The following is a 25,744-nucleotide window of genomic DNA, read 5'->3' as shown; positions in this document are numbered from 1 at the left end:
CTGTACATTTGTGAAAAATAGCTTCACAGTTCATCATATAATTAATCTTCCTCCAGGATAAATAAACGTTCTGATTCTGAGAAAATTTTTATGCGACCTTTTTGAAAAATAATATTCATCTGCGCACTAGAGGGCGCAATTTCCCACGGAAATGTTCGTTGCGTAACAACCGAATATATATAGATTGATTCTCAGAGCTGGAAAATAGCCAAATTAAATACACACCCACATTTGTTTTCATTGGGGTTGTGTTGTTGTTGCAGTCATTGTGCGGATCCTCCCCATGCTCTTCAGAACCCCACTTAATTTAAAGGTGGGCCCCACTTCATTTAAAGGCGGCCCAAACCCGGATTCGAACCCAGGTTTTCAACGGTGCCGGCTCAGTGTTCCAGACTCGTGGGTCATGAGCATATCCATCATTACATACTCTTAGGTTTTTTCGGTAAAGTCACGTAGGTAAAAAATAAAATTAAAAGTTAATAAAAGTAATCATGGAAATTAAATAATTATTTTATTTTCATTACTACTTTTATTAACTTTTAATTTTAAATAAAATTATTATTTTATGTCCATTATTACTTTTATTAACTTTAAAAAAAAAATTTTACTTACGTGACTTTACCGAAAAAACCTAAGAGTATGAATCCTTGCAGTCACGAAAGCTTCAAATCTAGAATCCATCATTACATGTTTATTATTATTCCGTGAAAGCGAGGCAAAGGTGCAGCGCGGCAGTTGCCTGCTCACGCCACTGCTGGCGGAAGGGCCTCCACTGGAAGGAGCTCTAGAGAGGTTGGCTTCCTCCTCGAGACGAGGTTATGATGGCCTGATCTTCCACGCCATGCCAGACGTCTTGGAAGAGGTTGTACTACCCACACTTTACCCCACCATGCGTCCTGCCGATTGGCTGACTGTGGTGATGTATTAATTTGTACAAATGCGGAGGGGTGACATTAAAAAAAAACTTTCAACATTTTTTTTTAATTGCCGCGCCGGGAAATCGAGTCGAACCGTCGACCCCCCAAAATATTTCAAGTTCGTCGCGAGAACCATTGCACCACGCACCGTCTCCAAAATTTTAATTCTGGAAGTAGGGTTTTAAATATTGAACATTATCTTCCTCTTCCCTCGCCCATCCACTCCTTCCCGCCCCTTCCCATACTAGCCCTCTGTCGTGGCCACTCATTCCTCAGTCCTATATAAATGAGATTAACGAGTAGAGATTAACGGTAGTTACAGACGAGCTAACGAGCATATAAAGCTCACAAAGCGTCGTCACGGTATATCCAACATCGGAATCATTGTCGGAATACGGGAGGGGAGAATGAAGTCTCAGCTCATTAGACCGCGTGGTTTTTAAATGATATATGTCATAGGCGACGTTACGGGCAGTGGCCCTTCATAGCACATGCAGTGAGCTGTGCACAGTATGTGTACACACGCATGGGTCAATCCACTGCTGGATGAAGGCCTCCCCCGCGCCATGCGGGTTGTTGGTGGGTGGGGGGGGTCATCACGTCACTACGTAACCACCACGCTGATTGGAGCTTGGTTGTCGTAGGAGAATGGCCGTGGGAGCATAGGAGGACAGTACAACCATGTATCTTTGCTACACCGCCCTCTTACGACCCACCACGTAATATGTCGACAACTGTTATCACACATTAGCACTTGGAGCGGAATAATTGAAATGATCAGTCAACGAATGTTACAAAGTTGGGATATATTTAGAAGTTGAGGGGCCTGAGTAATTAGCCAGGGGTAGAGGGGGGGGGCCTCCATGAATGATATTAATTTAGGAGGACCCAGAATATTACTTGTACCCTCCGTCCAATGATTAGGGGGGGGGGGTCCTATCTGCCCCCTATTCCGACCCCCTTGTGATCCCAAACTCGTAAGCGAATTGCGCTTAGAATAGCGACCCACTGACCGAGCAAGTTTGAACCTCGGGCACGTAGAACAGATACACGGTCTATTCTGCCCTTGCGCTCGCCAGGACGAGAGGGTTTCTGGAGAGCTCGTGCAGTTTTTGCCATGGAGACCTCCATGCAAGACCCAAACATCGCGCACCTCCTGGCTTTTCACGTTCCTCCCCCTCGAAGACACCGGCGGTGTAACCATCACCCCGCATCGGGACGTCGGCACGACGATTGTGACCATGCAACTCAAACCGAATGGGGCACGTGGTAAACGCACTGTGGCAAGTGATCCTTGATTGGATGAGTGGGAAAGGCTGCAATAACTCCCTCTCCCGAAGCCCTCTCATCGTGGCCAGCAGAACCCCACATTTGGCATTTAGCTCCCTAGCTTATTTCCACCATCACACGCATAAACAGAAAAAAATAAACATGTCGGAGGAGCGCAGACTGTAGTGGAGAGCGATATGGTCCATGTGCGAGCATGACATGTACTCTTGTTGCACTATTGTTGCGGGCACGTTTCAACATACTCGTCGACATGCAGTGCCTGTACATGGTGCGTAGGCGCAACGTGTTAACCATTGCGCCACCGCTCCCAATACACACACAAACATGAAGACAAACATTCTCCGCGCAACCTTTAACAGAGCGCTGGCGTGACGCGCTGTTGGCGAGCACCTATTTAGGAGGGCACGGCGCACGAAGGAGTGGTGTGGTCGACATCGCACACAATTGCACAATGCTACACTTAACGGGACCCTTTTAAGGAAAGTCCGTAACAGTTGGTTTCTACTGTCCTGGTATGTGCGTGGGTGAGCGAGCGAGCGAGCGTGCGTGCGGGGAGCGGCACCGCGCGCTACGAACTCGTTGGCCACGGGATCGAGTCACGCTCACGATCAATAATAACAGTGGCGACTATTTGAATCGGTCCTGGCCCTCGATCTAGGTCGGCTCGGCCAGAAATTAGTAGCTGGTGCGGTGTGTGAAAACACACGTGCTGGGGGAGATAAAGACGGCCGTGCGTGGTGTTGGCCACCCACCCGCCCGCTCGTGTACCGTGTCGGTCCTTCCTAGGTGTTCGATAACAGCGCTTGTCCCAACAATATGTTAAGGCTATACGGGGGTGGGGAAGGGGGGATATTTGTGTGTGTCCATGGGGAGTGGACATTTGCGCACGGCTCACATCAGTGATTCACTAAACTGCCAATGCGGTAAGGTGCCAACCATCAGGCTGATGATGACTGATTATAATCAGTAATTACTGACGACTGCCCCCGCAATGCAACGCGCCTACCCTGGTGGAACCAAGCGGGCTCCTTCACTCAGGTAGCCCCCGATACGACTACGCGTGTTCTGGTGGAACAAGAGGACTGCACTCCGCCACCACTTGGGAACCTACCATGGAATTACTCGCAAACGCTAAATGTACAATCGTAGCCTCCTGCTTGGTTTTGTTCTTACGCCATCCGAGATAAGAACACGTGTCTAGTGATATGTATATTAACAGATGCCGAACCTCCCCTAGGTTGACTCGGCCTTAAATGAGTACCTGGTGCGATGTGTAATTAAAAAAACACATCAGGACCGTAGATACAAAGGCGACCGGGCGTGGTGCCGCTGACTGCACCACACTCGCGCGTCCTTCTGCCCTTAATAGTTGTGAACAAAAAGCTCTTGTCCCCAACATGTGAGTACATGGGAATCTGTGTGAGTGGTTTGAGTCTTTATTGGAGTCTACGAGTCGCTACGTAAGCCTGTGGGGTTATACGTCTCTAAGTAGGTCGATGGGTATCTGTGAGAATGTGAGTCCATGGGTCTCTATGTGGGCGTATGTGTCTCTATGTGAGTCCGGGTCTCGAAATTAGTTTCTGGGTCTCTAATGTGACTATGGGTCTCTGTGTGGGCGTATAGGTTCTATGTGAGTTTCTGGGTCTCTAATGTGACTGTGGATCCCTGCGTGGGCGTATGTGTCTCTATGTGAGTCCGGGTCTCGAAATGAGTTTCTGGGTCTCTAATGTGAATGTGGATCTCCGTGTGGGCGTATGTGTTTCTTTGTGAGTCCGGGTCTCGAAATGAGTCTCTGGTTCTCTAATGTGACTGTGGATCTCTGCGTGGGCGTATAGGTCTCTATGTGAGTCTCTGGGTCTCTTTGTGATTCCACCCATCCCATAAACGTAACCCAAATAGAATGCGTATGAGTCATTACATCTCACGACGTTGTGCAGACACCAGTGGGCAGAAATATGTTTGAACGAGTCGGTCACCCGTAATAGTCGTGCTGGTATAGCATCACAATGTTACTTATCGACGAGAGAAGAGCACGTGTCTGAAACTAGGCAGCCCTTTCTCAAGCGAGGCCTCCATTTAAACACCAGGTTCCATTTTGTTTCTGTATCCACACTGCACTGCGAACCCCGCCACCCGAGTTCGATTCTCGGCCAGGAGTAACATCGAGTGTCAGATCTACCGCACTAGAGCAGCGTGGCGAAGTATGGTCAAACAACCCCCTTCACGACCGACTAACTCACCATGCGCAGGCCCTGGTTCAGCAGTGGAGTGGCAAACCGGCTGTACGTGCCAATATACAGATCCTCACGGCGGTTATATATAAGACCCACTCGAAAAAGCATCACCTGTTGCTCCAGATTCACGTGCACTCTGCCGAGTTTTCACGACAAAAGCGTAATGATGGAGTGACCGCCTAGGAATGGCACGCTCTCACTGGGAACCACCACCGCCGAGGAGGAGATGGAGTGACGAAATCAACGCGGGCATGTGCACATGTTTGCCTGGTTGGATCGCTACATCGCAGGAGTGATTGTGAGAGATGGCCCAGGGCTTTAGGGTGGCCTTCGGCCAACAGTGGATCGATTACGACTACGGCAAGTCGAATCTTGGTAGAAGGTGGATTGCGGAATGGAAATTACGTTCCAGCCTGCCGCACGGCAAATGTCCGGTGCTGAATTTTAGCCAGAACGGCCCAGAACGCTGCCCGGCGTATCAGTGGCACGCAGAGGTGTGGACTCGAGTCATGTGACTTGGACTCGAGTCAGACTCGAGTCATGAATTTGATGACTTGCGACTCGACTTGGACTTGCATAACAATGACTTTGTCCCACCTATGAGATGTGGACTCGAGTCATGTGACTTGGACTCGAGTCAGACTCGAGTCATGAATTTGATGACTTGCGACTCGACTTGGACTTGCATAACAATGACTTTGTCCCACCTCTGGTGGCACGCAGCTACGTCCACCTCGCCCCTCGTCACTTATTTAGTTCTCAGCATGACAGGGACATCTGGTACAATGATATAGGTGTGCCCTGCTACTCCTAGTGGTAGTGCCTTATGCTGATAATCCCGACTATAAGCCAGCCTGTGGAGGCTATCCCGGAAATATCGAGAGAGAGAGAGAGAAATTAAGCCTCGCAATCATTACCTTAGGTGCGCCCTGAACACAATTAAGACTGTCAGCTTTATCCAGCAGTGAATTTAAATACGGCTGATAATGATGAGTATTATATGTGTATACAAATACAGTTGCTCAGCAAAAAGCCCTACAACGCTAAGCGGTCAGTAACAGACGCCATTTTCACAATTGTAATAGATAAGAGGGCGTAACATGTTTCTTGATTGAGCATTGCTATGTTGATCAGGGCTCAGGGAAAGAGACGACGATGGGAGGGAAAGGAACGAAAAGAGAAGCGTTTTGAGTGAGTGGATGAGTGGCTGGGCGAGGTGAGTGAGTGCTTGAGTAGCTGGGTGAGTATGTTGCGAACTGCAGAGTGGTGGTAGTGGTTGAATTTTGCGTGGATGAGGCTCAAGTTATTATCTGGTAGAGAGCAAGTCTCTGAGCGTGGCTGGTGGAATCGACGAGCGAAGTTCACGAGCAGTACCCATGGCAGCAGTAGCGATATAAGAGTCACAAGGAGGCAGCCAGCCGCTAGTGAGTGGAATGAATCGCGCGCAACGTGGGAGTGTGGATCGCGCTTACCTTGAATCTCGGACACCATGCCTGCAGTGATGACGAAGGCGATCTCCAGGAACGTGAGCATCAACCTTACCCTCCGCTTCACGGTGGGACCCAAGCTTCGGGACATTTTCACTGCCGGATTGGGGGAGTCCCAGAGACCCCCACGCGGCAGTTTAAAAATTCAAGTCACTCGCTCTCGTCTTTTGGAACAGCTTTCAACAAAAAAAACCCAACGCAAAAAAATCCTTTTCGCCAGCAATATGTATTTTTTTCGTTAAATTTCTTAAGTCCAGCTATAACTCCGGTTCTCTTCTTATTCTTCTCTTCCCCCCCCCCCTACGACACACTTTATATATATTTTTTTATTCGACGTTTTAGAACGTTCAGGGAGGGGTGGTCGACTAGGGCCCCAGTATAAATTGGGTCCGTGTTAACGATAAAGGCGGCTGACCGGTGCAGCCGCTTGTCCCTTGCTCTACTTACTGCTTCACAGCGGGGAGGCTCAACCCTTTAAGTAAACTCTGACACGGTAAGGGAGGTGGGCGGGTGGCGAGGTAGGATCCACTCCCACACCTTTGCAGTCTCCCGTCAGCACGCCGCCTCCTCTGTGCCTCGCGGCTCTCTCTCTGCACGCGCGCGCGTGCGTATGTGCATGCGTGCATACATACAGAGACACGCCTGCTTGCGTATTTTATCAGGACATATTTTAATATATACGTTAAAATACACTCGTTGATTCACTCCCACGTGACTCACTCAACCGACGGTTCAAGTCGCTTCCTTACCCCTTATCACTTTTATGTCGCTGCTACTACGACCACTGCAACCACGATGGTTACTCTCGCCATGAACGTCACTCGTCGATTCCTCCTCCATGCGTGTTGAGGACTTGGTTTGTACCAAACACCGACTGTTCCGTCTCATCATGAACACTGTGTTCGAGCACCACCTCACACTGCAGGTCACGACAAAGACCCCCCCCCCCCCGTATAGCCTCAACAAACTGTTGGGGCAAGTGCTGTTTGTGAGCATCTTTTGAAGGCCTTCACGGTACACGAAGGGGTGGGTGGCCAGCACCACGTCCGACCGTATTTGTCTCCCCAGTGGCGATGTTTACATACCGCATCAGGTACTCATTGGAGGCTGAGTCGACCTCGGGGAGGCCCAGGACCGGTTCAGATAATCGTCACTGTTGGTGTTGGCCGTGAGCGGGAATCGAACTCTGGTCGCTGGGTTTGGAGCACAGCGCGTTCGCAGCTGCACCACCGCTCACACGCACGTCGCAACAAAAACAAAGATCCCCCGTATAGTTTTAATAGATTTCGATTTAAAGCTTTCGTAACTGCAGGGATTCATCTTCTTGGTTCTTTCGGTAAAGTCACGTAGAAGGGAAATAATAAAATAAAACATAATAAAATACAATTCTCATGACGTTTCGGCCACAACGCAAGCAGCCGTCCTCAGGTGAAGAACAGGTCTGTCGGAAAGACATTCTTAATAGATTTGGGGCAAATGATGTTAACGAGCACAACAACGCACCCACACACTCACCCAGCCACTTACTCACCCACTCGCTCATCCATTCACACATCCGCTCACCCTGCTGCAGGTCAAAACGCGTCTCTTTCAGCTCCATTGTGGAATTGCCTTCTCTCGTCGTTTCTCTTACAAACTTCGTATAAATTTAAAATAAGTATAACCCGTAAAAACAAAGTTTTTCACTATAAATCCTTTATATGCGTGGCAGCGAACTTAATATAAAGGATTTAAAAATATATTCGCCTGTGGAGGACGCGGGGATCGATCCCGCGACCTTTGGCATGGGAAGCGAGGGCGCTACCAACTGCGCTACTCCGCCACGGCCTGTGGAGGGGTTACGCTCTGGGCTCTTATACTGTGAATGAGTTCTATTTGAATATATGTAAAATATTTTTTTTTGCCTAAAAAGTGTAAAATTTTGGGAATTTTTTTTTCACTAACATTAATTGTCTCGCACAACGAGTCTGTGTGGAAAATGTCAGCTCGATTGGATCACGGGAAGTGGGTTAAAAAACGACCGAAAGATTTGCACGGTCGTAAGCAAGCACGCAAGCAAGCAAGCACGCAAGCAAGCAAGCACGCAAGCAAGCAAGCACGCAAGCAAGCAAGCACGCAAGCAAGCAAGCACGCAAGCAAGCAAGCAAGCACGCAAGCAAGCAAGCACGCAAGCAAGCACGCAAGCAAGCAAGCACGCAAGCAAGCAAGCACGCAAGCAAGCAAGCACGCAAGCAAGCAAGCACGCAAGCAAGCAAGCACGCAAGCAAGCAAGCACGCAAGCAAGCAAGCACGCAAGCAAGCAAGCACGCAAGCAAGCACGCAAGCAAACAAGCACGCAAGCAAGCAAGCAAGCACGCAAGCAAGCAAGCAAGCACGCAAGCAAGCAAGCACGCAAGCAAGCAAGCACGCAAGCAAGCAAGCAAGCACGCAAGCAAGCAAGCGAACTTAATATAAAGGATTTAAAAAAACGTCAAAGTGATTCCCGGCTCAAATGAATATTGAGGCATGGGTGCTCATCTTCTAATCGCAGTCATCCTTAAACCAGTGCTGGAAATTCCACATTCATATGGCGGGCGGCGGGGGAGTATCTCCAGAGGAGAAAAGCTGTTGAATTAACCACCCCAATCAGGATTCGAACTCGGAAACCTTGCGATTGTAAGCCGCTTGCTCTTCCGCTAAGCCACGCGTCCCTACGTCATCCTCGGAGCCCTGCTCAATGCCACAACGTGCTCGACTTTCACATCGTGCCGCTTGTTGCTGTCCGCGAGTTTGATGTGAAAAGCAACCAAGCAATTCTGCCTTGAAAAGTGGCGTTTTCAACCATAGCGAATGCGTCGTTATGATTCGTGGATGCAAAAAACATTTGACATTGACGAATATGAACCGAAACGAGAGCTGGATAGGTAAATCGCCAAAGAGGAGTGGAGAGACACGTGGTTTCGGGGAGTTACGGAAGGAAGGATGAGAGAACATGCTCGAAGTTACAGGCGCCATTTTATGAACGTCAAATAACAATGATCAACACACTTTTTCTGGCATAAGGTATTCCAAAGGTGTTAAGGTAATTCTGGGGTGCTGATTCCAAATCTGGCATCAGTTTTTGTCTATCACATCAGGCTTTTGAGATATCAAATATTGCATTTTCAATAAAAACTGCAGAAGAAAAATATTAAATAAATGTGGATATCTACATAAAATGATATTATAAACACACTATTCTAGAAATACAGCACCATATTTTAACACTAAAGGAGTCACTGACTCACAACAACTTGCAATCATAAGTGACAGAGTTAATTTCGGGTAAAATCTATGAAAATTGGGTATGCCGATAGCATAAAAATGATGTGATAGAGCAAATCTGAGATCAGATTTGGAATCAGCACCCTGAAATTAGTCTAAAACAGCTGCAAAAGTCCAGGCCAGAAAAAAAATGTTTTTTTTGTTGACCAGTGTAATCTACGCGAGCTTGGGTAGTAGGACACGCGGCCACGGGGAGAAGGGAACGTGGCAGACATTGGACACGAATTACAACGGAGTGACAGCTAGCGGATGGGGCGCAACTTGAGATGATTGTTCCCACCACTACCACGGAGATGAAGCGATGGAAATCCGCTCGTGCAGATGGCAACGGCGTCGGGAAGGGGTGGGGGAGCCTTTTCGTCAAGCAGTGGATAATTCTAAATTTGAAGCTTTCGTGACTGCAAGGATTCATACTCTTAGGTTTTTTCGGTAAAGTCACGTAGGTAAAAATAATAATAAAATAAAAATAATAATAGAAATAAAATTATAAATCACGACGTTTCGGAGGCAACACAAGTCTCCGTCATCAGGTGGGACCGTCACAGCTAAATTTACTGTATCAAGGGATACAGTAAATCCTGCAAGGGATACAGTAAATTTAGCTATAACGGCCCCACCTGATGACGGAGACTTGTGTTGCCTCCGAAACGTCGTGATTTATAATTTTATCTATATTATCATTCGCATTATTTTTATTTTATTATTTATTTACCTACGTGACTTCACCGAACAAACCTAAGAGTAAGCAGTGGATAGGCCATGGCTCCATGATGATTTTATTATCTTGACTTTCTACGTCTCGTAAAAGGCGATGTTGGTGTACTGTGTCTGTACGAAATACAACAGCAGCGCGCATTGTCCCGTGTGTATACAATTAACAATGTGCATAGACACACATCGGATGTGACGTACGCGCGTGTTTTCTCTGTACAAGCAACACATTCACACACTCTAGTATAGCCTTGGAGATGCATGCAACAGGTGCCGTTAGCGAGCGCCTGTTGAGTCGGGCAGAACAAGCGATGCACATAATCATCGATTAATTGAATCGAACCGATATTCCGAATGGCCCAATTTGATATACAAAATACTCGACACACATTCTTCAATAACAACATTCGTGTGTGTGTGTGGCCTGACAAGGAACATATATAATAGGTGACGTTTCGGGCAATGACCTTTCTTCATGGCACATAAATCGACGAAGAAGACCCACGGCCCGTCGCCTGATATTTACACTTTTTTTTAAAGTCTCTCAAACACAGAGGTTGTTATTGACAGACGTGCTGAGTTGTTGTGTGTGCATCAGAGCCAGCAAAGCAGCAGCAGCAGCATCGCCAGGTAATCTCTCCACAGTGCCCTCCGATGATCTATGGATGGGCCTGGCCCCCATGTTAAGTGCCTCCTGTAGCGAATAGTTCTTCTGTGCGTGGCAGAGGAGGGGACTTGGAAAGGATGCACATACAGGGTGCCTGAGAGGGAGGGAGGGGAGAAACCTCTCTAACAGGTGTGTGCAGGTAAGAACATCTAGAGGTTCAGTCTCCATACGCAGGTATACAAGTGCATTCGGGTGGAACATCTATACAGGTGTATGGGCAAATGAGACCACCGTACATGTGCGCCGAGCCTGGCACAAGCGTCGTGGGGTTGTCAACGCAGCTCAGTGGCTCGTGGCAATGTGTCGGCTCTTATTGTGCCCAGCAGAAGAAGAAAAAAAATATTCTTGTCATCTTCTCCGCTTACACAGTAAACAAAGACAGTGAGCATCTAACACTGAACAAGCAGTGGCTCGGGACATTTCCATCATACCACACTCGCCATTCACACCACACTCGCCGTCATACAATACTCACTATCATAAAGTACTCCCATCATCATACCGCACGCACCATCATCATTACCACAATCACCATCAAAATACCGCACTCAGCATAACCACGGCACACTCACCATACCACACTTCGCCATGAACATACCGTACTCACCACCACCATACCACACTCGCCATCATACCAACTCACCGTCAAAATACCACACTCGCCATCAAAATACCACATTCACCATCAAACCACACTCATCATACTGCTAATACCTGGTATAGGCTTTGTCGATACCAGGCGTTACCGTCATACTCTTCCAAAAGTACCCGAGAAAATAGTTGCCGAAAATATCGCGTCATATTTGAATCGGGAGTGTTGATGGAGTTATTAGCAGTGTTGTGAGAGTCGATAGGGTGTTGTTATTAGTGGTGTTTGGAGAGTGTTGAGAGGGTGGGTTGTAAGTCGAGCGTTGGGAGAATGTCGGGCGAGTAATTCAATTATCGCCGCTCAAAAGCAGCAGCGTAGCGTGCGGATCGCATTCCCTGTTGCAGGGAATTGACTACGTGGGGCCCTGTCCCAATCCTCCCCCCTCCTGCAGCTCGGCGCCTGGGCTCCTCCAGCGCGCAGTTGCACCGCCTGCGCACGACTCGATAGCAGCTACGCCGCTAACACAAAAGTATCCTGAATACCGACGCCGAAGCGTCGCTCTCATCGGCTGAAATAGGACACCGGGTAAGGGCACACCTGCGACTAACCATTACCCCACCCACGAGCGGACCCCTCCCTGCCCCCCCTGCCTCTTTCCCTGGGTCTCTCTCTCACATCTTCCCCCCCCCCCCCGCGTCTCTTTTTTTACGATCAGAGGAAACAAGAAGATGCTCGGTATAGTCGGCACTTTTCTTCGTTCATCATTTAGTTTTTTTTTATGCTTTGCTTTATGTGCCCCCTCCCTTTTATATGAAAGATGTCTTCTTGCCCTCACTACCTCACTTTTTTGTTTGCGGGAAATTCTAATTTCAGACGTTTGGACTCGATTTGTGTCGCTCTGCCTCTCTGTTCCCGTCTCGCTGCACGCTGAGTCCGCGTGTCCGTGCTTCTCGTTGTGTCTGTCTGTCTGTATCTCTTCACTTTCCCCAACAGTATGTTAAGGCTATACGGGAGGCGGGGGGTCTTTGTCTAATGTAGCTCTTCACTCTCTCTCTCTCTCCGTGCCCCACCATGCGTCTCTCTCGTGTTTCTCTGGGAAGCCACAAAACCAACTGCATGCGGTTGATCTCGTTTTGTAGGCTCTGCCACAGCGCGTAATGTGAGCGCAGCCCTCGGTGTCGAGCGTGGGATGGTGGGGAGGGAGAGGGGGGAGGGATTCGTGATAAATGAGAGAGCCGCCGGACATATATTGAAAAAAGAACAAATAAAGGAATACGGGGAGTATGTATGTACATTGAAGTTATTTCGCACCGTACGTAGCCAATCGGAAGTGTGGGGGAAGGACAACGCACTAAAGACACAAAAAAAACAGTTTTAAAGAAACTAGTCTTCAATCCAAGATGTGTCCCATTGTTTTCAGCTACCGCGCCGGGAGTTGGAATCGAATCGGAGCTCTCTGCGGGTTGCAAGCCCAGTGTGGGGCTTCCTGCTGCTTCTAACCCATTCACTACACTAGCGACTGAGGCTGCCTCGCTAGTCAGGATCAATATTAGGACTGACTCCGTGCAGGCGCCCCGAGGTTTGTTTCTGTGTTGGTTGTTCTCACACAATGTTTTGCCGCTCTCGGTGGTGTCGCGTTGTCCTGTTCTGGATGGAGTTTTTTCCATTCGGACGCATTCCCAGCGACCAGTGCACCACGCTGTGTGTCAGACAGATAATTCGGCATGGGGCTGTCAACGTGGAACGACGACTTTTTTGTCTGCTTCTGGGATCACTGCCCGAGCACGGCCACCGGTGGCCCTCGAACTCTATCGGCCACCAAGAAGAGGACTCGTGTCGAACCACATTGACCAGTTGCAGTTGCACATCCTGCGCACCTGACGGCTGCGCCAACCGGCAATCAGCCACAACGTCCAGCCAAGTTCGAGCCTATGTCCAGCAGCCGTGCGTGGCTTTTCTCCGGGTGTGTACTAAACACAACTTCGTAATTAATTGGGACACGCATCATCTTACAAATGAAGAACCCAAATGCAGCAGCAGCAGCAAGGCCCTCTCCTGAGAGTCTTACGACTCAAGTGTGGCATTACTCGAAAGGTCAATTGTTTATAGCAATAATTATGGCCGCACCCAGCATAATCTCAGGCTTGAGGGTGAATGATGATTCCACTGTAGCCATTATCGTCACGTTAGTGATTCGCCTAAATACCATAGTCATCATCACCTTAGTGATTCGCATCATTACCATAGTCATTATCATCACCATTATTACCATAGCCATTATCATTATCGTCGTCATCAGCATCATTACCAGAGTCATTATCATCACAGTATCACCATGGTCATTTTCAGTATCATCTTCACCGCAATCATTATCATCACTATAATCATAATGATGATTTTCGAGTTAATGGCTGATCGTGATCTATTCCAATGTTTCACCATCAATCATTCAATTAATTCTTGCAATAATCGACTACCATTGTCATAACAAATAACCATCATCATCTCAATCACCACTGTCTTCATCATCACCCAATATCATCATCATCTTCTGTCACCCACAGAAAAACCTCGGTCACATGACTAATTTTCACGAGAATTCTACATTTGGTTTGTTTGACCAAAATAATCGATACATTTTTCTTGGATTGTTTTAGATTGATTTTTAAATGTCATCGTAGAATACATTTTACAGACGACGACAACGAATACCATGATGATAATTATGACAATGACGACGATAAAACGCCGATGACCTTTTTTTTAAATTCCCGCAATTTGTGGACACAAAACCGAAGCAACCCACCCTCCCCCCCCTGGAGAACACCCCAGCCACCCAGGCGCTGCGCGAGGGTGAACCGTCCTAGACTCCCGTAGGGGAGAGCGCGCAGCCCCCCTCGCCAAGCGGGACGGGCCCGGGCCGAGCGAGCTGGGTTGGGCTGGGCTACTGGACGTGAAGGGGAATTCTTCCCGCGCCGAGAGCAATCCTGTTAGGCGAGTCCGTTGCGTTCGCCCAGACTCTCTATCGCGGTCCACAATCAACCCCGCGGCAGGCAATCTGCAGACCAGGTCGTCCTTGCAACACGGACCTCTGTGTTTATGGTTTATCGGTTTGGCTCTGTGGGTGTGTGGTTGGGGGGGATGGGTGGGCGGTGGTGCAGCGGTTAGGGCGCTGCGCTACGAATCCGCATCACCGAGTTCTCTTCCCACGCACGAGCTATAACAATGGCGAATAATCGAACCGGGTCCTGGGCCTCCCTATAGGTCGACTCGGCCTCAAATGAGTACCTGGTGCGGTGCGTGGTAAACATCGCCAATGGGGGAGACGAAGGCGGCGGGCGTGGTGTTGGCCACCCACCCCTTCGTGTCCCACAGTGCTGGCCTTCGTAGGTGCTACTCGCTGACACCACTTGCCCCGAGGCTAAAAAGCGGATGTTTATTTTTACGTGCATACAGCAAAGGTCGCGCCGTGACCAGAATAGATGATGGTGGACGATGGTCAATCATGATAACGGAGTGGCAGCCAAGGAATGGAACGCGTCCGAAGTAAAGTACGTCCGTCGAGCAGATGGAGCGATAAAATCATCTCGCGATGTAGAGAGCAGGTGCACATCGCGGGATCGGATCGTCACATCGCGGGATCGTGAGAGGTGGAGACGGTATTGGGGAGGAGGCCTCCATCCAGCAGTGGCTGGGTCACGGCTGATGATGATGCACGCGTCTTTGGATGTGTCTCTACGCGTCTTTTTTTACACGCCTTTAATTAACTCACTCTGTCTGTTGTTGTTGTTGTCGTATCCTCATTTCTTATAACTCAATTTTAACCCATTTTCCAATGTGGTATCGACTGCAGACTTGGTATACTTATGTCATACTGATGACAATACTATATTTTATCAAAAAAGTTAAAAAAAATATTTTTAAACATTCTTTTTTATATGTTATGTTTCGGCTTGGGTCTAATTGTCCACGCTCAACTGACGTTGGCTGTAAATCACCACGGTCGCTTACGTTATGGCAAGCTTCGGGACACTTCCTGGAGTCGTGGGGTTCTGCCATTACTTGTACGGTACATTTCATTAAAGCGTGTTTAAAAATAAAGTATTTTTAAATATTACTTATTGTTAATATGCCCAATTGTGGTGCACGCGAACAACACTTGCCCCAATAGCATATTGAAGGCTATATGGGGGGTCTGTCTTTTTGTCATTCGTTTGCAAAAATAAAATACACTTATATCTGCGTTCCCGAGATACTAGCGTTATCTCTTCATATTGTCTGCAGTTATGTGCATTGCGATATCATGCATTGATGGTATTATTTTGTAACAGTTAATTTTTTTTCCAATATAAATGATCTTATTCAGCGAAACATGCTTTCTTGCGAACCGCAATAAGAATGTTCAGCCTCTGTGCCAATCCACTGCTGGATGAAGGCCTCCCGACGCTGCCGTGTCGGTCATGGGGGGACGTTTGGGGAATGCGCCGTTGGTGAAGGTTTGAGTTGATATGATTCCGTTCAGACAGTTGCCCGGATGTTTTACACGAGAGATCCTTGGTGCTACCGTGAGCACGGCAACAACTACAAAAAAACGACAAAAACATCGCCATTGCAGAGACTAGTACAGCAGGGTCCTTGAGAAACATGGCACAACGCACAGACGAAGTAATGAACAGCAGTTTTTTTTGCTGTAATTGTCCCACCTGATGACGATTGCTTGTATTGCGATCGAAACGTCGTGGATCTATTATTTTTCTACCTACGTGACTTTACCGAAAGAACCAACGGGTATGGATTCCTGCAGTCACGAAAGCTTCAAATCAATATTTAATTAACATACATCATTAGACCTCCTTTGCCAGTACCAAAGTATAATAATAGGAGGTCTAATGATGTTGATGCTCACCCCGAGCCCTCATTACTTTGATAGTGCATTGTCTTTGAGCTGTACGCCTTTTGGCGTCCTCTGGTCGAGCACCAATTGGGTCGAGGCTCAAAAGAAAGCCGTCCCTAGGTGTGGACCAATCAGTTTCATGAACAATGCATATATTATCATAGTGTGTTTTTTTGTTTGCATTTGACTGCAAGTATTGTGGTTAATACAGACATGAATCCTTGTAAAAAGGTTTCAGTTTTGTTGCCAGAAAAAGTGGAAAAACCCTATTATTATATTAATGAACAGTTATCAATGGTACACGGGGCGGGGGAACAAATATAGTACGGCAAGAGGTGCCAGAAAAAGTGCGGTGGAGGTGCAAGTGAGCTCGTGTTATTTAGTCCAACGGTGGCATGAAGACATGCGAATCGAGAGAGTGGGGCGAGGAGGAAGGGGGGGTGGGGGAGGAGGGGTGGAGATCAACATCGGATTGTTCTGCACTGACATCCCTAATTGAGCCACTAAAGTGGCCTAACCAGCAACCCTGCGTTGTATGTGCGCATGGCGCTCGCCCGGCCCGGCGCGAGATCCACTCGCGCGTCCAGCACGTGCTGTGTGTGGAAGAGAAGGCGATGATGATTATTGTAATGGTGATGACTTGGGAGTAGGCCTTCATCCAGCAGTGCCTTGATCATTGCTGCTGCTGATGGTGATGATAATTGTAATGGTGATGACTTGGGGTAGGTCTTCATCCAGCAGTGTCTTGATCATTGCTGCTGCTGATGATGATAATTATAATTGTCACAAATTGATGGTTGTCACCCATCCACGCACGACCCAGGCTCAACGCAGATTAACTTTTGAGATCTTAACGAGATCGGGCACATTCCGGGTGGCTTGAACGTAGGCTCAAGGGATTATGCACCTAACCCTAACCGACCCGGCCTATGCATTTTTACGCAAGAAATTCGATCTTGTGTGATTGACTAGAGGCCTCGCGGCATGGTGATCAGAGAGGAATGTTTTGGAGGCTTAGACTGACGACACTTCTCCCGTCTGTACCCAACCTGGGCATCGGTGAATTGGAATACCGTACAAAAGATACGCAATCACAAATCGATTCAAGCATTTATAATTGTTGTATTTGTGTGTTGCGTGTGTAAATGACCCTTTGACAACTTCTTTTGTCTTCGTTTTTCATTTATTAGGGCGTGTCGCACAGATAACTTACTCTCATATCCTACAGTAATTAGCTATGACGAGCATACAGTACTTGGGCTAGGATAACGACAGATACTTGGGCCAGGATAACGACAGATCATTGGGCTATGACAGCACCCAAGCAACGACCGTGTGAAGACAGCGACGCTACGGAGACGCCGGCGGCGTGGAAACTGTCCACCCCAATCCCAGGGCCGCCTCGAGCTCTCTCAGCACCCGCCTTTTATTCTCCCCGGCGTGGCCTCGCCCCCCCCCCCCCTGGCCACGCCCTCTTTCCCGAACTGTCTCGGCCAATCCAGAACATTCCCCCCCCCCTCATGGTTCCCTCCTGTAATTATCCCTCGTGACCACTTGGCCACGCACTGTCTCTCTCTCTTTCCGAACTGTCCCTACACGTGTATAATGGTGGGGAGCGGTCGTGTAGCGGTTAGCGCGCTGCGCTGCGCACCTGGCGACCCGGGTTCGATTCCCGTTCACGGCCAACACCACCAGTCACGATTATCAGAACCGATTCTCGGCCTCCCCTAGGTCGACTCGGCCTCAAATGAGTACCTGGTGCGGTGTGTAAACATCCTCACTGAGGAGGCAAAGGCGGCCGGGCGTGGTGTTGGCCACCCACCCCCTCGTGTGCCGAGCCGGTCTTCATAGGTGCTCGCTAACAGCACTTGCCCCAACAAACTGTTAAGACTATACGGGGGATATTTGTTTTTTATGTTGTTTGCGTCCCACGTCAACGTGCCTTTGTGTGTTCATAAACAGTTGCTGAGCGCAGGCGAAAAGGCCCCAAAACGCCAAGCGGCAAGCGACAAACAGCACCGTTATGAAAGATGTCACGGGTAAAGGGGTTTTCACATTTTCTTGAATCGATTTCCCGGCTATTGCCAGCCCTGAGTCGGTTGCTAGAATTACACATTCTTGTGGCAGAGATAAGTCTCTTCAAAAGAAACCAACCGTTGACCTCCCGACAAGGTGGTACCTATTTTTTGTATCGACCCCAGAGGGAGGGATGATGGGCTGAGTTGACCCCCCCCCCCTGCTCCCCCTCCAAAACCAGGATTTGAAGTTGCACCTTCAAATCCAAGTTGCTCACTCTACCACAGGGCCACCCATTCAATCAGATAGGCCCATTGCTAAATGTGTACGCTGATGAGCAATGACAACTGGAGTCGGATTTATATCGCGTGATTCTGTGCCAACACCTTTGAACGCTTAAATAATGTACACATTGCTTTGTTGACGCCGGGGCTCCTGCTGCATTGGCAGTTGTGCACAAGCCCAGCTAATAAAAACAACGAATTAATCAGCACATTCGTTGAAAGTGGTAAACGTTTAACAAGTATTATCAGGGCCCCAAGGTGTATACAATGTTGTCAAGTGAAGTCTACAACTGCTATCCACTGTCTGTCCTCTGTATTGACTTGCCTAGACTTGCACAGAGACCCACAGACGTACATAGAGACACATAGACTCACACCGAGACCCATGGACTCACATCGAGACCCAAAGACTCGCATAGAGACCCACATAATTACAAAGTGACCCTCGTTTTGGGTATGGTGTCATCTAAGCAACGCTCTTCGGGAATCTCCTATGAAGAAGGGCCATTGTCCGAAACGTCAGCTGTAACACACAAACAAATACACATATAGTTCCTTTTCTAATTGACGAACATGTTGATTTTTCTGTTGTAAGTTTATTTTTAGAAATGTGCATCATCTGTGCCTGCGCGTGCGTGAATATGGGCGAGGCGTGGGTAAGGAGGCATTGGTGAGGAGGCGTGGGGCGAGGCGTGAGCGAGGAGGCGCAGGTAAAAGAGGAGTGGGCGAGTCTTGGTGCAGGAAAGGCTCCCTAGAAGAGTGAGTTGCGCAAGATCTCTGCCCCCCCACCATCACCAGCAGCAGCTGTGCTCCATTCACACGCTCACCTTCATCAGCACCTATGTACAACAGCTGTGCATAGCAGCAGCAATGCACGACAGGGCGACTCTAACATACGTCTGCATTGTACACATTCAAGGGACAATGGGATTGGGTGTCGACTCTACACCCATCCCATTGCCACTCTGGCGGTCACACGGTCTGTGTTTAAATAAATATGGTTTGATTATACGAAATGTTGATCATTACAGTTCGTGGCTTTCAGCTCCGTGTAATCCCGGCCTTGCTGCTGCTGCTGCGTGCTTGTGTACAGTTGCTTCACCACTGACCAGCGTGGGGAAGTATGGTCAAAACTACCCCCTCCCCCCTCCTGCATCTACACCATACCCCCCCCCGTCCCCAGCAATCCTGGGTCCGCCAGGCATCGTCGCGAGGGATGGTGACCTCTGACAGTCGTCTGGTTTGTGTAACGTAGTCGCTTCATTCCTGCGGTGAGTGTAGTCATTGTACGGGTGTACTTGGCTTTGATTGCTTTTGTATACTATATATCAAGGCCGTAGCCATGGAGATAACATTGGGGGGGGGGGCAAATTTTCCAGGTGGCCTGGCGGTCTCCCCCCCCAGAAAAAAAATCAAAATTTGAAAACGAATTTCCTGCCATTTACTGCCTAAAATATAAAAAAAATTCAATAACGCATAAGATGGACTTTTATTTTCTTTTTTACAATAATATCTAATAGTGTATTAGATTGATCTGTTTTTTTCTTTTTTACCTTTTCTTGTTTCATTGTATGTAATGGCAAAGATTAGGGATTAATAAAGTACAATCATAACCACAATCATATAAACAGAAATCTATTTTATAGCAATATATTGGGGGGGGGGCATTTTGAGCATATTTGAATATTGGGGGGGATGTGTCCCCCCCAATATTTATTATAATTACGGCCTTGCTATATAATGTATACTATATTTGTATACTATATTTTCATTTAATGTATACTATATTTGTATACTATATTTGTAAAAATAAAACCTCTATGTATACTATATTTGTATACTATGTATGTATACTATATTTGTATACTATGTATGGATACTATATTTGTATACTGTACTAATATATTTGTATACTATATATATTCTTGTGTTTTTGTTTAGGCCTTGCTGCCTGAGAGCGGGAAGGATGTGTCAACGTCTTTGCCGCACAAAGGGCTGGCATCGTCATCCTCGCCCTCACCAAGTCTATTATTCCAGGATCTTGATTGATGGGCCTGTGGTTAGATGGGGGGGGGGGGTCGATGGGAGAGAAACCTTGTCCTCAGTCAAGCTGCCTCACGCGGTTGGCCACACTGCTTATTGCTGTGGCGGTGGTGGCCTAACCCTGCACGTGGCCGTCTGTGATCCGGCGCCGTGGTGGCAGCAGCAGCAGCGAGGGTTGGTGGATCACGCAGAGATGTCGCGAAACCCCCTCGCTTCTCGTGGGTGTCGAGGCAGGAGCCAGAAGAAGGCGGGACAGCAAAACGTGGTCTCTCCGTCTGTCTCGGACTGTACGGGGATCGAGCGTTGCCCCCTCGCCACACGTGGATTTCCCCCCAGGTGCCCCGGTTTCCTGCCACATGCTTCGTGGCCCACCCTCGCCAGAGGAACACCTGTCGCAATTGTATTAAGTGCTCGCGTTTGTCGACCTATTCTTTGTTGTTTTTTAATTAATCCGGGGGTATTGACATCGATCCAATGGTTTCGAAACAAGCGGTTTTTTTAAAATTACAAAACCTCACGAACTGCCAAGCGCAAGGGGAAGGGAGGGGGTGGGTGGGTAGGGGAGAAAGTGGAGGAGATAGCTGGCATGGATCATGGGCACAGGCCCGACGGCCCAAAGCGCCAAGCGGCCAGCAAGATACAGCACCGTTGAATGTCTAATAGATTTGGAGTCGATACGTGTCTTGAATTGGGTAAGGTTCTTCTAAGAGCTTAGGAAAAGAGACAATAGGGGGTAAGCAGAACGAAGCATTGCAACCTGCAGTGTTGCCGTTGGGTGGGTCAGTGGGTGGGTAAGTTGGTGGGTAGGTGATTGGGTGGGTGGGTGGGTGGTGAGTGAGTGGGTCAGTTGGTGAGTGAGTAGTTGGGTAGTTGAGTGGGTGAGTGGTTGAGCGAGTGGATTAGTGGGTGAGTGAGTAGGTGGGTCAGTGTTTAGGTGGGTGAGTGAGTAGGTGGGTGAGTGAGCGAGTGGGTCAGTGGGTGAGTGAGGACGTTGGTCAGTGATTAGGTGGGTGGCTGAGTGGGTGGCTGAGTGGGTGGGTGTGTTGCTGTGGTTGAACACAGTGTGCAAGATGAGACTCAACAGTCATTGGCTGGTACAGACCGAGTGATCAACATGGCTTGAGGAATCAACGAGCGAAGTTCATGGAAACAATAACCATAGCAGTCGCAGCGACAGGAGTGTGATGAGGAGGTGACTGACGACTGGTGAGCGAGTGACCGGAGTGAGTTGGCGAGTGCTGGAGCATCAGTCACCCTGACTGATCATCAGTCACCCTGTGATGGTGCTGGATGTTGGCTTGGTGCAGTGACTTGGCTCTTGAGTAGTGTGAAGACGGGTGCAACTGCACCGAGGCACTTGGCAACGACGCTACGCCACGGGCTGGGGCTGGGTGTGAAAAGGTCAGCAAGGGGGGTCAGGTCGAGATTACAGGCATTCTGTAGAAAGGGCAGGATGTTCAGAGGAGAGACGCAGGGCGTGTGTGTCTTGAGAAAGGGCATGGTGTTACGGACAGAATGGAGCTGCAGGGCGGGCTAGCACCACAATGTCTGGGCTGGCAGCTGCTGTGACAGCCGATGTCATGGTCAGCAGCGCGGTTGACTCGCGATCCAGAGGCCGTTGAAATGACGACGGAAGTTTTTTGTTTTTACATGCTTTCATTTAAGTCACTGTCTGTTGTTGTTGTCGTCTTTGTTGTTGTCGTTGTTGTATCCTCAAATCTTGTAACTCAATTTTAACCCACTTCCCAATGTGGTATCGACTGCAAACTTTGTATACGTATGTCATACTGATGACAATACTATATTATATAATATAAAATATATATTTTTAAACATACTTTTTTTATATGTTATGTTTCGGCTTGGGTCTAATTGTCCATGCTCAACTGACGTTGGCTGTAATTGTCCACGGTCCCTTACGTTATGGCAAGCTTCGGGGCCACTTCTTGGAGTCGTGGAGTTCTTCCATTACTAGTACATTTCATATATATGTGTTTTTTAAAAAGTAAAAAAAAATACTTATTTAAATCCACCCCCACCCCCACCCCACCCCCTGCCTCTGTCCACACAGCGGCTGTGTTAAATGGGTTCAACCACGGTCGGTCGATGATTGGCAGGTCGAGGGTGGTGGGGCAAAGTGTGGGTACGCCCACCGCTACTAAAACGACCCGGTCAGCTTGGAAGAGGTGGGCCAAACACCACTCCAGAGTTCGCTCGCTCTCGCTGAAGCTTTTCCGCCAGCAGTGAAGCAGGGGGCCCCACCGGGACCGAGGCGCGCGCCCTACGGTTTGTCCGCCCGCGCGTGCCAATCGGCGCGATCGCTCCTTCCTCGCGTTCGTCTGGCATCGCCTACTCCTTCCCGTGGAACCATCAATCGGTTCCGCAAAGGGTTACAGGTTTACTGGTTGTCCGGCCGGAATCTACTGCCGCTGTGAGGGAGTGCGCATGCATCAGGGACGAGCGTCAGACTTGGAAACAAAAACTCGTGTTTGGACTGTGAGGCCTCGCTCAACGCGTGGTGCTAACACTCGAGAACGCGGATACGGCTCCATAGAGCGATTCTTCCGTTTGGGAACAATTCACACAATGCGGAACGTGCCCATTGCTTTAACGCCCATTGTTATAATGCCCATTGTTGTAACGCGGAACAAGCCCATTGTTATACCACCCATTGTTATAACTCCCATTGTTGTAACGCGGAACAAATCCATTGTTATAACGCCCATTGTTATAATGCCCATTGTTGTAACGCGGAACAAGCCCATTGTTATAACGCCCATTGTTACAACGCCCATTGTTGTAACGTGGAACAAGCCCATTGTTATAACGCCCATTGTTGTAACGTGGAACAAGCCCATTGTTATAACGCCCATTGTTATAATGCCCATTGTTGTAACGCGGAACAAGCCCATTGTTATAACGCCCATTGTTACAACGCCCATTGTTGTAACGCGGAACAAGCCCATTGTTATAACGCCCATTGTTATAACGCCCATTGTTATAATGCCCATGGTTGTAACGCAGAACAAGCCCATTGTTATAACGCCCATTATTACAATGCCCATTGTTGTAACGCGGAACAAGCCCATTGTTATAACGCCCATTGTTATAACGCGGAACGTCCATTGCTATTACGCCCATTGTTGTAACGCATAACATCCCTATTCTTATGACGCTCATTGCTATCACACGGAATATAGCCATTGTTATAATGCTTATTGTTACAACGCCGTTTCTGAGCGGTCGACGACGAACTACTTTCTTGAGCTGCGCGGCTGAGCAGTACAGTGATCAGAGGTCGCAATCGCGTACCCGATACCCGTACCCTACCCGATACCCGGCTACCCGTAACCGGCCAGGTACCAGTTTGCGACCCTGGTGCGACCGGGTACGGGTACAGGTAGGCCGTGAATCACTGGTGAGTAACCGTTTGTCACCCACGCCTGCAACATGGCTTCATCACAGGGGTCGCAATCGGGTACCCGATACCCGTACCCTACCCGATACCCAGCTACCCGTACCCGGCCGGGTATTGGGTAGGGTACGGGTACGGGTAGTGAACGGGTACCCGTACCCGGGTACCCGTTTGCGACCCTGGTGCGGCCGGGTACGGGTACGGGTAAGGAATCAAAACCCGTTTGCGACCTCTGACAGTGATACAGTGACGCGGAGTGACGCAGTAACGTGGCGGCGTACTCCCCCCCCCCACTCCCCCCGTTATTTGTCCCGCCATCTCACTGTGTGTGCGTAAGAGTACATCGTATCTTGCCAAACTTTATTGTTACGTCATTCATGGGGACGTTGTTTTCGTTTAACGCATTTCTCGATTAATGCGGCACTTGTCGGGAATGCATCTGACGCCTTAAACGAGGACGACCTTGACCGAATTTTGTTTCTTCCTGATTTTTTTTCAGGGCAATTTCATGAAGGCTTTGAGGTGTTCTGATCGTTTAGCGTGATAGTTGGTGTTTAACGCGGCCTTCGTGTTAACCGTAGTGACGTCACCCCATCTTGGGTGGACAAAGCAAATGAGTGACGTAAAATATACATTCACGTGCTCTGAAAAAGAAGGGCCAATGCCCGAAACGTCGCCTATTATATAATAATAAAACAATAATCCCTTTTAAGACCACAGAGGCATTATTGACGAGCGTGTTGAGTTATTTTGTCACTCAACATGACGCTGCTTCTTGTGGAATTGTGGGGGTCGACTTCACGTCCTGTGTAGCCATCTTGTTTGTGGATAGAAATGCGACATTTTCCCGACATCAAAAAATTGGGATCGTCAGCAATTTGTCAAATCTAGGCTCGATTTTCGTATTTTTCTCGTGTGTGCGCGTGTGGTAGTGGGGAGCGGTGGCGCAGCGCTTAGCGCATTGCACTACGAACGCGGCGACCCGAGTTCAATACCCGCTCATGGCCACCAACACCAGTGACGATTTTCTGAAACGGTCATGGGACTACCCTAAGTCGATTAAGCCTCAAATGAGTACCTGGTGCGGTGTGTAGTAAACATCGCCACTGGTGTGACAAAGGCGGCCGGGCGCGGTGCTGACCATCCACCCCTTCATGTTCCGTGCCTGCCTTCATAGGTGCTTATTCACAGCATTTGTCCCAACAGCCTGCTGAGGCTACAACGGGGAATTTTTGCCAGCTGGAATGGGTTCAAAGCGGGGCGTGTAGTAGGTATGCGTTCATATTATTAACATGCAGCCACTCCGGTCTCCAAACTCTGTCTTGGCAACGGGAGCCATGTTCTGGTAATTGCCAGCTGACGTCCGTAAGGGCTGGTCCGCTACGTCACTCGGCTACAAGTTGCCTGCGTACAGCCTTGGGCTCTCTTGCGGAGTTTGTTGGGAGGTGGTAGGGGGGAGTGGTGGGTGAGCTCTCGGCATTCTTGCGCCAGGGCGGGAGGGGGTTGGTGGTTGCGCCCTGCCTGCCTCTGCTGCGCCGCTCAATTCCATTCCCCTCTGGCCAGGGTACTACGCCGGCGGCGGAGTGGCCATCGCAAACGTCGTCGCTCCATCTCCACGCTGGGACGCGCTTCGTCACACAGTGTTGGTGTACGGTGCTTTTTCTGCAATATTTTGCTGTCTTTTCTTGGATTTTCTGTTTGCACTTAGTAACTTTAAGATTTATTCTTGTTCATGTTTTTGTTTTCTGTTTGTTGCGGTTGCACCCGATTCAAGAGCCGAATGGCTCACAGGGCTATACCTAATGAATGAACTTGAACTTGTCTCTCTCGTTACTCTTGGCCGAGGGGCCTTGTCCCCTTCCGAGGGACGTGTCCTGCCCAGGCCCGCGCGCTC

At 48.8% G+C, this 25,744-nt stretch overlaps 1 protein-coding gene across 1 annotated transcript in view; it reads right to left on the bottom strand.

Annotated features, from left to right (window-relative positions):
- LOC144736153 (uncharacterized) overlaps positions 1-7,528 on the bottom strand; it is a 114,661-nt gene extending 107,133 nt beyond the window's left edge. The window contains exons 1-2 of the mRNA XM_078618739.1: positions 7,492-7,528; positions 5,914-6,024 (exon numbers count right to left, since the gene is read on the bottom strand). Coding sequence (XP_078474865.1) covers positions 5,914-6,024; positions 7,492-7,528 — 148 coding nt within the window. The remainder of the gene's footprint in view (positions 1-5,913; positions 6,025-7,491) is intronic.
- Between the last annotated feature and the right edge of the window lie 18,216 nt (positions 7,529-25,744).

This window comes from Lampetra planeri, chromosome 59, assembly GCF_965212315.1.
Source record: "Lampetra planeri chromosome 59, kcLamPlan1.2.h2, whole genome shotgun sequence".
Taxonomy (NCBI): domain Eukaryota; kingdom Metazoa; phylum Chordata; class Hyperoartia; order Petromyzontiformes; family Petromyzontidae; genus Lampetra; species Lampetra planeri.
The sequence above is the reverse complement of the archived record's forward strand: the minus strand, read 5'-3'. Positions and strand labels throughout refer to the sequence as shown.